This window comes from Vanellus vanellus (genome assembly GCF_965231255.1).
Source record: "Vanellus vanellus genome assembly, chromosome: 5".
Lineage (NCBI taxonomy): Eukaryota > Metazoa > Chordata > Aves > Charadriiformes > Charadriidae > Vanellus > Vanellus vanellus.
In genome coordinates, this window is record NC_138910.1 from 30300147 (window position 1) to 30313506 (window position 13360).

A 13360-nucleotide genomic window follows, 5' to 3' on the forward strand; every position below is an offset into this window, starting at 1 on the left:
TCCCTCGGCCCGCGCCGTCCCTCTCGCGAGGGCCGACGAGAGCGCGCGGAGACGGGGGGAGACGACTTGGGGTGTCATGGCGCCGCCGCGTGCGAGGTAACAGCTACCGGGCGTCGGGGGGAGGCTGTGCGCCACGCGCCTGTCCCTTCGCGGCGCGGCTGAGGTGGGCGGCGCGGCGGGATCCCCCCACCGTTGCGCCCGAGTGTATGGAGCCGCTGCGGAGCCGCCGAAAGGCCTGTGTTCCCTTGGCGCCGGGCTTTGGGCCCGCGCCGTTGGTACCGTACGCCCCGGGGCAGTGTTCTCAGCGCCTGCAGATAACGAGGCCGCAACCGAGAGGCTTTGCCCCCCCGGGTGTCCCCGGCCCCGGGGGATGGCGGCAGGGAGGCTGGGGCAGGCTGTTTGTGGCCACAGCCGAGCAGGGTTCTGTTAACCGGAGCTGCAGGGTGGCAGTGACCCACCAGAGCCCTGCCAGGAGACGGGTCTGCTTAGAGAAACGCCCGTCCGGAAAAGACTCTCTCTCCCGGTGTAGATTTTGATTAAAACAGTAGCGAGGAAAAAATTGACACCCGCCTTGTGTTGAGAGCTTTGACTAAAACGTAGACCAAATAAACATCCCTCTGCAAATCGTTTTCCAGGGATCTTTTTCCAAATGTTTTTTTTTTTTCTCCTGTAAAAGATGTGCATAGATTTGGCAATTGAAATTTTAGGAACTGAAAGTCTGGTAACTAATCCATAATTTTCAATTGTTTTTGCAGATAAGTGATCTTATGCAGTTTCCCCAGGACTGTTACCACTGGTAGAATTTCATCGGATCCCTTACTTTGAGTTGGCATTTTAAATGTATTCATGACACATTAGCAAAAATGAATAATAAAATGAGTTATTTGTTAAATACTGTTAGATACATGCATAGGTGCAATTCTGTGCTGACTCCCAAATCTTCAGCCACAACAAGAAAACATGTTTTATGGATTGGCAGATACAGGGATCCCCTGGAAAATGTGAACTTCAGGAAATTATTTTTAAATATTTCTCCTTCACTGCTTGGATCACCTCTTCGATTTCTGTCTCAAAATGTAGATGTTTTTAGCACAGGTGCTAAAGTACAACCAGAGAAGAGTACAGAGGCTTTGGTGAGTGAGCAGGCTCCCCATAGCTCCTTGGAACTTGAAAAGTTGGATGATTCTGGGAGATTCAAAGAGAAGCATGTGATGGATCATAGTGAACCATTCTTTAATAGTCTCCAGAAATGTACTTGTCCATGCGATGTACTGGACTTGGCTGCAGAGTCTGCTGTTTCCATTAAGCACTTCACAAACTGTTTAACTACGGTATGGAAGCTCTTCAAACACCTGTCCGAAGATCAGCAGCGTTACGAGAAGCAGCTGATCTTTGAGCACCCCGCTTTTGTCAAGCTTTGTCAGCAGCTGCTGCGGGACTCTAGAAGGATGACGCGAAGTGACCTGGTGTTCAGTCTGCATGCTGTGGTGAACCTGGGTGTTCCTCAGAACACTCTCCTCGTCCAGACTTTGGTGAGGGTGTGCCAAGTAAGTATCAAAATCCCTCTTTCCTAAGTGTGGGCTGAAATCTCGGGGCTAATTCTGGGAGGCTGTGTAACATCAGAGAGAGTTGGGTTATGTCCCTGGTGTAGTCCAATGTTCCATGGAAATGGCTCTCATGGTTAATTTGTGTGTACCTCTAATTTCCTTCATTTTTAAAACCACTGCCTGATTTCAGACAGATTTAACAGAGAGGAGAAGTCTCAAAAGTCATTACTGTTTTCACATCAACTAAATTTGACTGATGTGAGACCTTGTAGGTTACGGCAGAATTAAAGCTTATGAATTGACTTCTGAGGGAAAGAAGATGGCAGGTAAAGATTAAGAGTGGTCAGTTTTTCTTTTCTGAAACTTTTACTGGTATGAAGTAACCTGACATTGTGAAAACTCTTTAACAGGAGAAGCTCAATCAACTTGATAACCGATGTATCTCAGTTTTGGCGACTACTTTAGCAGGGCTGGATAAAGACAAGAATGTGAGCGCTCTTCAAGCTGGATTACAGTGAGAAAAAAAATATTTCACATGTTCTTCATATTTAAATGTTGTTTGAATTTATGTCTTTTAGAAATCATGGAGGGAGTGTCTGTGCATAAAAGAGATACTGTGGTTTTAGGACTTAAATGATCACATGAGATACAGCTGCACAAGACTGATTTTTGGCATTGTCTTTGCAGTTTCAAGCAGAAAGCCTTCCGATGGCGGAGGGTGCTAGACTGCTCTGCAGGGGATTCATATTCTGACTCCAGCTCCACCACTGTGGGTTTTTTGTGATGTTGATCAAGTCTCTTCACATATCTATGCCTCTGTTTTATCTGTGTGTAGAAAGGAGGTAATGAGACTAGCTTACTTTGTGAAGTATTTTGATTTATCGTAATGAAAAATGATTTTGAACAGCCAGGGAATATTTTCTTTTAATTTACTAAGTAAAAATTAAGATGAAGGCAAGTTTAGACTGTATATGTGCATCCAGCAAGGCCTTCTGTGTAGTGCTGTATCAGAATAACTTCTGTGGCTGTAGTGATTTTTTTCTGGGCCTATGACTTTTATGTGGGTAACCAATCTGCTCACTCCCGTGAGGCTGTTTTTACTGAGGCTGTCACAAACCTTGCCATGGATTAGGACTTTTGGTCCTGTGCCAGATCCTGCTTTGAGAAGGTGGATGTGTTAGTGATATGCAAAAACCAGGTTCTCCTGGAAGCTCAGGTACACAGTTCTTGTAAGTTGATAGAAAGTAGGAGATCCATCTACAGCTCTTTCTCTGTCTTGATGTGTGGAATGCTTGCCCGTTTGCAGGAAGCTGCATCTGCAGGGATGAATTTCAGAGCAGTGCACTGCCTTAGAAAGTGACACTTCATATTTTTGTAGCTGTGCAGCTATATTTAAGGGTGATTCAGACATAGAATCATAGAATCATAGAATTAGTGAGGTTGGAAGGGACCTTTAAGATCATCAAGTCCAACCGTTAACCTACCCTGATAGAAACACCACCACTTCTAAACCATGTCCCTAAGCACCTCATCTACTCTTTTCTTAAACACCTCCAGGGATGGTGAATCCACCACCTCTCTGGGCAGCCTATTCCAATGTTTAATAACCCTTTCAGTGAAAAAATGCTTCCTAACATAACAATTAAAATTCCCCCCTCTGAGCCAGAAAAGGAGGTGCTGGGAATGCAGAACTCCTTTGTCTTGTGCTTATGATCCCTCTGTGTTACAATATCCCCTTCTGTTCCTGCGACCACAGCATTGCTTGTTTAGGTTTTTTTCCTCACTTGCAGCAAGTTGTTGTCAGTGTCTGTCCCTGAGTTTCCTGGGTGTTTCAGAGCTTGCCTGCATGTAGGTGATTCTGTGATAAAAATGTGCATTTTTTTTTCTGCAGAAGAGTATTAATTCTTTGAGGCTTAACACTACTCATGTCTTCACGGTCACATGTGCGGTCTGGTCAGGTGCCCCTGTGGTTAATGTATCAGCAACAACACTCATCTATCAGGATATCATTAAGAAAGCATATATAATCATTTCCATGTGCAAAATATCTGTGCTGCAGCCACATCATGTAGGGTTATGCCAGTCTTGCAAAAAAGAGGTGGGAGAGGAGCAGGGAATTACAGCTTTAACTTGGGAGTACATCAGTGAGGGAGAATGGGGGTACCTACCTGTTTCTGCTGAAATGAGGAAAGCTCTATTAAAAAGTTACTCTTTCTAGCTCAAGGCCTTGTGTGTGTTTCTTCATCAGATTACTAGTGGAGCAGCGCATTCCAAATATCAAAGACATCTTTATACTGCAAAACCTGATGAAATGCATGGGAAAAGATGTTCCAGTCTTCCTGAAAAAGAAATTAGAGGTAAATTTAGTTGGAGGCTCATTTTTATTTTCACAAAACCTGTGCTCTTTCATTGTTTATAAATTGTGTATGGCTCTTTTCAGACACTCAAAGAGAAAATATAATAGAAAGGTTAACTGCTTTTGCAGATATGAATCATAGTCCAGCTATATCTGCAAGAAAAACTTAAATTAGGAGGCTGGGAATATCCCACCATGAAAGGGGTCAGAAGGCAATGGAGGTGGTACAAAAGGAATTGAGGCAGCAAAATAGCAGTGCCCTCACCCCTTGTTTGGGTTGGTCACATGGTATTTTATAGAAGCACTTGCAGGCTGTTCCCTGATCCCTTGCCCAGCTTGTGGCTGGAAGATGAGAAGACAGAAAACTTGTCTGTGTTGGGGCTGTGTCCAGTAATGGTACAGGGCTAGAGGACTGAGGGGAGTGAGATGCCAGGAGAACTCACCTACCTCATAGCCTTATCTTTCTGTGTATCTGAAAGATCCCCTGGGAAATACAGTGGTTGGAAGGGGGCTGTAGGTTTTACCACAGGGTGTACTGGGTTTTGTCCCCTGATTTAAAGACACCTTTTGAAACCTTTCAAACAGGGCCTGCTATTGGTTTTGCACATAGCTGAAGGGCTCTGAGGTCAGGGTTTGTAATAGCATTCATGAGGAAGTGAGGGAAGATACCACCGATGGGAAACTGGGCAAGAATAGAGCAGTGCTGGGGGCTCATGCAGTATGTTAGTTGTAAGTAAATCATAAAACCTTGGACAAGGTATCACTTTTTACAGGATGGTGAGAAACTGGCTGAAGATATGGTGGAATATGGAACTGAGAGGAAAGTAACATTTCCCCTTGGTAACTGAACAGAGCTCTTAATTTTCTGAGCCTACAGGGTGCTATTTTTAATACTGTGTAATTTCTATTGTAGACACATTTTATATTTAACCTTTGATATGCATGCAGTAAGAGTATTGTATTTTAATAGCCAATATACTTTGTAGTCTCATTTTTACTGTCATTTATATCAGTCTAATTACTGCTTTGATAAATGAAGTCCCTTTTATGGCATCAGAGCTGACCTTCTGTGCCTTAGTCTGCATTTGTAGCTGTATGCCACTCAGCGTGCTGTTGGATTACTTTGAAGGCTTACAGCTTTCACACATGTCCAAAACAGTAACTGGAGTAGTATTAAATAAGTCAGCTGTGCCTATTACATTTCTGCTACTTTTTAAAGAATTGGTAGAAGATACATATTCACAGTATTTGGAAATGAGCTTTACTGAGACTTCTTCCTTTTAAAAAAAACATATAAAGGCAAATTGCTGGGAACTTGCATAGTGACACAGCTCTAGAATACTTGATCTGCTATAATTGTGTATTAAGAAATTGAGAGTAGTTACATTATGCTTTTGCTGTTTGTTGTTCCTTTTTCTTTCATATAAGTCTGAACAGGCTAATGAATTTGTGAAAGTTTTGGTGAAAATGCCTTCACCAAAAAGGAGTGATAGTATACCCAAAGAATAAAGGAATTAATAAACTCTTAATTCACTTTAGATGGCAGTTTTGAAAGAGATAGACCATCTGACTTTCCCGAATGCTCTGCGTATGTTTTTGGCTCTTGTTGCAATGAATTATTGTTCCATTCCAATCCTGAATGCCTGCAGTAAAAAGATCCAGGGTAAGAAAAAAATTTGTTTATTAAATTTCCCTTCTTTATACCAAACTCTTCCTAATTATTGTCTCATCTCCCTTTTCTGATTTCCTTTAAAACTCAGGAAACATCTTTGTTTTACAGGATATTATAGTAATGTGGAGCCATTTGACAAGCAGCAAGACAGAAAATTACTGATCAATAGTAAAAGCAAATAGCTCTGGTCATCTCTGCTCTTCTTAGCATTTACCTGACTTATGTATTTTTCTTTGCATTTTTGTGTACGCAGAATTTAGGAAAAAGAATTGAATTCTAGCAAGAAAAAATAGATTTTAGATAAACTTTTGAAACAAATCTGACTTGGAAGTGGACATCTTACAGGATGGATTGGTGGCTTAGGGTGATTAGTTGATAAACTAAAGGGAACATAGTGTTTCCCTGATTAACTGGATTTAGTTATTGAGTGTTGCTTAATAACTGAAATCATGCTGCAGTCCAGAAAAAAATTAAATGAAAGCTAATGTTTTTACTCCTCTCCATACCTTTACAATACTTTTCATAAGTACAGGGGGTCTGTAGGTATTGATTCATGCTTAAAACACATAGGAAGTTGTGTCTAAAAAAACATTAAGATAGAAAAACAGCATTCTTAACATAAACCAGTGGTGTGTGGACTGCTTGTACAGCCTGTATTTGTCCTGATTGTTCATGTGTGTTAGGACATGGTCTTCAATTAGACATACTGGCTTCTCCCATAGGACTTTCACCACACTGAGTACACGGGCTAAATGGCATACACAGAGTTAGCAGCCACTTAATACTTTTTCCCGCTTTTTTTTTAGTGCACGTTCTCAGGACTTACATGCTGCACATCGTGCAAATCTTGCTCTGAGGACAGAGTGATTAATTTCTGGACAGAAATGACCCCTATCAGAGACTGGAGATGGAATAGGAAGAGGATGGAGGGGCATGCTTTGGGGCCCATGGGGCAAAGGAATTCTCTAGCAGCTTTTCCATGTCTTGCGCTGTTGCTGGGGCTCTCAAGAAAGTAGACCTCTCTTTCATATCTGAAGACCTGACCAGAATTGTAATAACTGTGTACTTCGTAGGTACTTACTGGGTTAATTTTTGTAGCAGGAAGAGAGTGACCCAGTGGTGATAATAATTTTCTAATTGTGCAGAAGAGAGATTAAGGTCAAAGTGTCCAGTAATATGAGATTTCATTAGCCTATCTTCTTTAAGAATACTTAGCATTATAAATCACTTTATTTGATGCATAGCTCTCATTGGCTTCCACTGCAGTTGTTAGCACTTGGCACTTCAAGAAATGAGGTAACAGTATTTTATACAGAGTCCGGAAAATCACTGAGCACAACTCAGAGGAGTTAAATTCAGTTATTTTCCTGCTATCCTCTTGAGTCCTCTGGCAGAGGAAAAGATAGTCTAGTTTTGATGGGTGCTGATGCTACTTCTGTAACTACAGTCTTTTCTCTTGCAGTCACGTCTTATGACATGTATGCCCCTCATTGCAGAAAAGTGGGATGTTCAAGAGAGCACTGTTCTTCAGTGCTCAATGTTTTTCATCTCAGGAGTAGGTCCATCTTGTGTGGCAAATGAGGCAGCAGTACTGTGCAGAAGTCTTTTGTCATCTGGCACTCAATCTGTGCCATCACACTTAAATGCCAGGAGGTTACATTATGGTTCCATGTTTTCCAGTTTCGCATACACTAATGCTTTAGTGCTTGACAGCCTTTAGTGCTTTTTAGACATAGATTCATATATGTGGTTTCTTGCCGTTTTGTAAACCCAAATTTGGAAACAATGTAAATTTCATCATGTGCTAATATCTGATTAATCAGCAGCTTTAGATCCTCCTCTTTATTACTTCCTCAGCTGACATGGTGGACAGCCCAAAGGCTCAATCAGTACTAAAGGGAGGATTAAAGCCTGAAGATTTCCGTGCTGAGTATAGGGAGGTGCTGAAGATCAAGAATCCTGGAACAGAAGATGTTCTGGGAACAGAATCTTTTTTCTTCTAATGTTAATTTGTCCCCTTTTGCTGATTTATCCCTTCTAGCTTGATTCTAACTCAGTTTAGTTTCTTCTACCTCTCAGTTTCTTCGTGTGTTTTAGCTCAGTTGACTTTGCCTAGCTTGTCTCAGTCTGTTCCACAGTTCCTTATCTGATTTTTTTCCCTCTCCTCCATCCCTTAGCCAAACTGATCCCACAGTGTCTCCAACCTGCAGTTCCCCTTGCTTTGTATCATTGGTCCTTTTTTGCTCTTCTGTTATAGAGAGTGTCCACGATGCTTCATTTCGGCAGTTAATTCTCATTCTGGAAGCTTGCTACAGTCTCCAATACCGTAATGTAAAACTGTTTTCAGCAGTAGCGGACTATGTTAATTCCACTGCCTGCCTTTGGGACAAAAGACAGGTGAGTTTGAGATCAAATAATTTATAGTAGTACTAGTAGAATATCCAGTGCTTTCCATCTTACCTTTCTTTATGTTTATGCTTGAACAGATTTTTTTTTAGGAATACCAATCTGATGAAGTTGATACGGTTAGATTTTTTAAATGCTCTTCCGTTTATTGATGAATAACAAGATAAGAAATAAAAGGGGTGTTATGGTTTGAAAAATTTGCTTTCATTAAAAATGCTTTTTATTAAATCAACAGGTAGGATCCACTTTACTGGCTTTCTTGACCTTGTAAAACTATTTTTTCTTTCAGATTTTGCTTTTTCTTTCTGCCTTTGAGACACTTGGCTTTCAGCCTAGTGAGTTGATGGGTATTTTTGCTGAGAAGGTGACAGAAAACCCTGAATTCCTCAACTTGAAAAACCTTTTGATTGTTCTCCGAGTGTATTCACGACTCAACTATATTCCCAGAGGCCAAAACCATCTGTAGGTTTTTATTTAGAATGCCTGATAATATGTTATGTAGTCATTATAGAGTAATGTATGGCAACTAGTATTTGATGTCAGTTGTGAGAGAGTTCATAATGCTGTTTTATTAATCTGTAAGGGAAATTTGCTGTGTCTTTTCACATTTTTTCTACATAGGAATTTTTCTCTGTAATTGAAAATTGAGACCTTGGTTTTAGACTGACCGGGCTACTAAATCTGTTGATATGTAGCTGTATCCTCAAAGAAGAATGAAAAGCTAATGTTAGGTTACAACAACATATGATTATACAAGATAATAATGATTTTAACTTGTATTTTTGCTTGAAATCTGTGTTTTATATAGCCTTATTTGTGTATTTATATACTTTTCTTCTGCTTTTGGAAAAGGTTTTTTGAGACTCTTCATAACTGCTTGAATAAATACCTCCCTCAGATGTCCGACACAGAACTGCTGAGGGCAGTGTATTCACTTTGCATCTTAGGATATCTTCCTCATCGTGCACTTGATGAGCTGCTACAGAAGGACAGCAGAAATGAACTACTGTCAGGTCAGGCCTTAATTTGGCATGTTCTTATTTTAAAATGGAGAGTCTGCATCTGTGCATAAGTTGTTGTAGTTGAGTTCGAAGTTTAGAAATCAAAGAAGGCAAACGTGATTCATATTAAATTTGAAGTCCTCAAGGCAAAGCTAACATAGTCATGGTGATCTAAGTGATCTGTTTCTGCACTAGGGCATCAGGATTATTGTATTGGGCCTCATGGTGACGACAGTTTACTAGTAGGTGTGCACATGGAGAGAGGTGAATATGAGATTTGTAGAAATGGTAGAAATGTGTGAGAGCCAGGGGTTCTATCTTCAACGGATGTTCAGGCATTTTTAAAAACACAGGGAGTTCTAACCTTTGTAAACCAACTTTGGTACCTAGAATCACAAGTAAAAGGTTTTTTTGACTACTCTGAGTTACAATGAGGAACTTGGAATGGTTTATAGTAGAATTTGGTTTCCACATTACAATTCTCTATAGCCAGTAGAGTAGTTCAGTGGAGTAGAAATTCAGTGCAGAGTAAAACACTGTGTCTTGCTGTTGAGTCTGCTATAACTGAACCTGAAAGCTGTAAAGCTGTAACTGGTTAGAGTTTGTGCAGCTTCGTACTCTTAAAGTACAGTTTCAAAATTATGGCCAAGTCTGATATCCCTTCTTTTTTTTTATAAATAGCCTTCTAGTTGTCTGGATTTTATAAATGGCTTTCATGCATGCTTTCTCATTCCACGTTCTCCTAAAGTCTCCTGTAATAACTGGCAGCATGCACAGAGCTGTGGTACAGTAGAGGGGAAAGATTGGATAAATGAGCAGGTCCCAGCTGTAGACTTTGATATTGTAATTAGATGGTGTATATTTAACAATATATTGAAGGTACTCATGTTCAGTGAAAAAACAATTGAGTTTTGATTCCTGTATTGAAATTAATTTGCTCTGACAGAACAGACTATAAATGATAATAAAATGAAAAATTTTGTGAGATGATAACATTGGGTGAAATATTTTTTGTGTCCTTTTTCAGATGATCTTTACCAAGAACAAAAGGAAATGATGCTTCGTTGTGTGAGAACATGTATGGAATTTGATAGCCCTTCCTTCAAAAAGCCTGCATTTGTGCTGACTGAGAATTCCTCCTCATTAGTATCTCTTAATCTCAGAAAGGCTCGGGAGGCACTGATAGAACTTCTGGGAGATGAGAACATGTTTCAGCAAAATGTTCAGCTGCCATATAAGTATCATATTGGTATGAAACCAAATTACTGTCATACTCTTTTTAATGTAGATTTATAATCCCCCAAGTAATAAGGTGGTAACAAATTTGCATAGGGTGCAAGTGATTAAAAGTGTAACAATTAGAAGACATGGTCTTAACAAATTATGTCTTTGATTGGTGAAACTACTTTCTAGTATGCTTCTGTTAAAGTATTTATGTCAATTTATTAAACTTTATGATTGCTCTTATTTACAAAACTGCTTTGGACTTTTTGTTAAGCATCAGCGAGTAGATATTAATTGTACATAAATCCAATATGGCCAACTGTTTTATACAGTTGACATGTTGGTACTGAATCACATTAGTGATTCAGCCTTCTTTTGTTCTCTGACTTGTTTCTTCTCTGAAGCTCTGTCTAAGGTTTGGGTTCTACTTTCATTTATGAAATTGGATATGACCTTCTTTAATAGATCATTTCATAAAGTTTGGTTTCTTTTATATTTTGATATTGCTTATTTTTTGCCAGCCACTCAGCTTACCAATTTTTCAGTATTTGCAATAATTTTCTTCCTAAATATTTCTAATAAGGAATCAGATTACAGGAAAATATGAGTAGGCATGACAGACTGCAATCAAGACTATTTTCTTTAAACTATGATTTCACTCCCATAAAGTTGTATCTACAGTTTCAAAAACAAATGTGGTTTTTTTTTTTTTTTTGCTGGAGATGTGCAAGCTATAGCTTTTATATTGGGTTCCAGGGAGGGAAAAGCCATCAGTAATATGTAAGTTATTAGAGAACAGCAATTAGAAACAGAGCAGTGATGTGTCTGTTAACTTTTTCAAATGAACTGTTAATTTGAAAACAATTTGAACAATTGATGTTCAAATGATAACATTAATTGTAACCTCTTACAGCGTTAAATGTTTTGTTGTTTTGTTTTCAGATTTTGAAATCAGAATGGATTCAGAGAGAAAGAAGGTGCTCCCAATATCTGCAACAGATGATGATGCTGACTCAAGTGTTCAAAGGTGTCTTTTTTTGACTGCATATTTTTTCTAGCAGACTAGTTTTATTTGTATATATTCCATACAGTTACTTCTTTGGTTCGCTGATTTGGAGAAGCAAAGTAGATAACTAACTTGTTATTTGTGCTCACGGAGGAACACAAAAATTGCCATGCCAGTTCAGAGCAACAATTAATCCAGGTCACTACCTTCTAGCAGAGGCTAAAACTTAACGTTTCAGAGAAAGAGGCAGGAAACATCACAGTACCGATACCCTTGTAATGGATACAGGTTTTGAAGTATGACTGAAATCCCTTCCAAAATACTGCTACATTATGGTTTTAAAATTCCAAGTATTTGTGTGTCCAATTAAACATTCAATTATTCTCTTAAGTCTCTAAAATGTGCATCTCATCGATATGTTATGGCGATTAATTCAGCTGCTGAAATATAATTTGAATAAAAAGGATCATCATATCCACATTTTAGGTGATTAATTTAATCTTGTGTAGAAAAATGACCTCTCAGTAACTGAAGTGGGACATATATAATTTAAATAATGCTTAAGTAGAATTGGATAATACTTAACATTTGTGTGCTGGTTCGCTGCACAGCAATGTATTTTGTATAGTTTGCTTTTTGGGAAAAGGAGAGTGCGTGAATTGTGTAACAGAAACTCACTGTCAGGCTTCCAAGGCATTCAGCTTTCCTCACGCTCCCAAGTAGGTTTTTATGGCAGGAAGTAACTGATTCTGAATATTAGCAGAGGATCAAAGTAAATGCACAAACTGTCAAAATAACGTATAATTCTGAATGACCTTCTCATTGTGGGAGAAGTGGAGATCTAAGGACTTAATTCTGCTCTAGGTCTTTGGGTAGGTGCTCGTACTTGTGTGAAGCTCACAGAAGAAAAGAGGATCTAAATTGCTTAAGTCTGGGGAAGGAAAAGGATAATGAAATTTGTGCAGTCCTGATATTTTTGCCTGCAGAAAGACAGCTATATATTCTGCAAAGTTAAAGGACATAATTGAATCATTGTCTTAAAAATGTTTATTCTGCATTTGTACAATGGAGTCTTCCCTTCTCTTCTCGGTCATAGATTGGCTTTTCTCTTTGTTCCTCTGTCTGCCTTCTGTGTGGGTACAACACACCCCCAAGGGAAGCTGGCAATGAAGATGCGGCATCTAAATAAACTGGGCTATCATGTAATTCTGGTAAGAAGAGTACTGTTATTCTCTCTGTTTTGGTCCTGTTATCAGCACAGTGATGAGTGTGTTTATTTGGTAGAACAGGCCCTGTAGGGAATGGTGAGCTTTCTCCAGAGTGGTAATTGTACATCATCTCTACTCAGAAGGTAGTGGTGGTGTCACTAGGGAGGAAGGACAAGAAGAACTCTAAATGACAAGCTACCATTTATCATTATTAGCAAAATAAACGTAAACATAGTTCAGAAAAAAAAAAAGCCACTGAATTGCTTTGTACCTAAAAAACCTATGTGACTTTGGCTTATTTCTCTTATTTTTATAGAATGAATGATAGAAGTCAACTTGTTTTCAAAATACAGCAACTCCCTGTGGCCTTCCCATCACTGAGCGCTTGGTTTGTGGGACAGGGTAGTTTGCTAAAGACAATACAACTAATGTACCCTTTGCTTTTTCTTTCTTCCAGGTCCTGAACAAGAAGTTTCAGGAAATGACAATCGAAGATGCAGTTGAGTTTTTGAAAGGAAAAATTTACTCAGAAAATGCTTTGCCTTATTCTGAAGTGACTGTGCAGGATAATAATTAAAATAAACTAACAATCCTGATCTCTCTTTTTTTTCTGTGTAATTAATATAAAGTTTTAAGGGAAGAGATAAGCAGTTTGATATACAACTGGCTACTCCAAAGTATTACAGATTGTGAAGAGTTTGTAAAGTGAACAATGTCTGCTGATAGTGTTTTTGGTTTTTTTTTGTGAAGCGGGAATGGGTTTTCTTTAGTGAAAGGAACTACATAATTAATCCAAAAAGCATTCTGACATCAATTGCTGTTGAAATGTTTTTATTTTATCCTCGCTTTGCTTCCCCTCCCCCATGCCCCAAGTCAAATTTCTCTCTTGAGCTGGGTCAGGGAAAGGAAATGACTACTTCAAGTGCTATTGGAACATGGC

At 39.2% G+C, this 13360-nt stretch overlaps 1 protein-coding gene across 1 annotated transcript; it reads left to right on the plus strand.

Annotated features, from left to right (window-relative positions):
• The first annotated feature begins 60 nt into the window (after window positions 1–60).
• On the plus strand, window positions 61–13126 carry FASTKD2 (FAST kinase domains 2). Its single transcript, XM_082484366.1, has 12 exons — window positions 61–96; window positions 756–1547; window positions 1958–2061; window positions 3796–3904; window positions 5443–5566; window positions 7833–7972; window positions 8271–8443; window positions 8834–8994; window positions 10010–10231; window positions 11149–11233; window positions 12309–12423; window positions 12878–13126. Exons 2-12 carry the CDS (start codon window positions 864–866, stop codon window positions 12995–12997), a joined length of 2037 nt encoding a protein of 678 aa, XP_082340492.1. The 5' UTR covers window positions 61–96; window positions 756–863; the 3' UTR covers window positions 12998–13126.
• Window positions 13127–13360: the final 234 nt, after the last annotated feature.

Excerpts from the sequence above, each read along its gene's own strand:
- FASTKD2 (XM_082484366.1), top strand. The coding sequence starts at position 864 with ATGAATAATAAAATGAGTTATTTGTTAAATACTGTTAGATACATGCAT. Across the intron at positions 2,062-3,795 it reads GCTCTTCAAGCTGGATTACA|ATTACTAGTGGAGCAGCGCA; the intron begins GTGAGAAAAAAA and ends TTTCTTCATCAG. Across the intron at positions 5,567-7,832 it reads CTGCAGTAAAAAGATCCAGG|AGAGTGTCCACGATGCTTCA; the intron begins GTAAGAAAAAAA and ends CTTCTGTTATAG.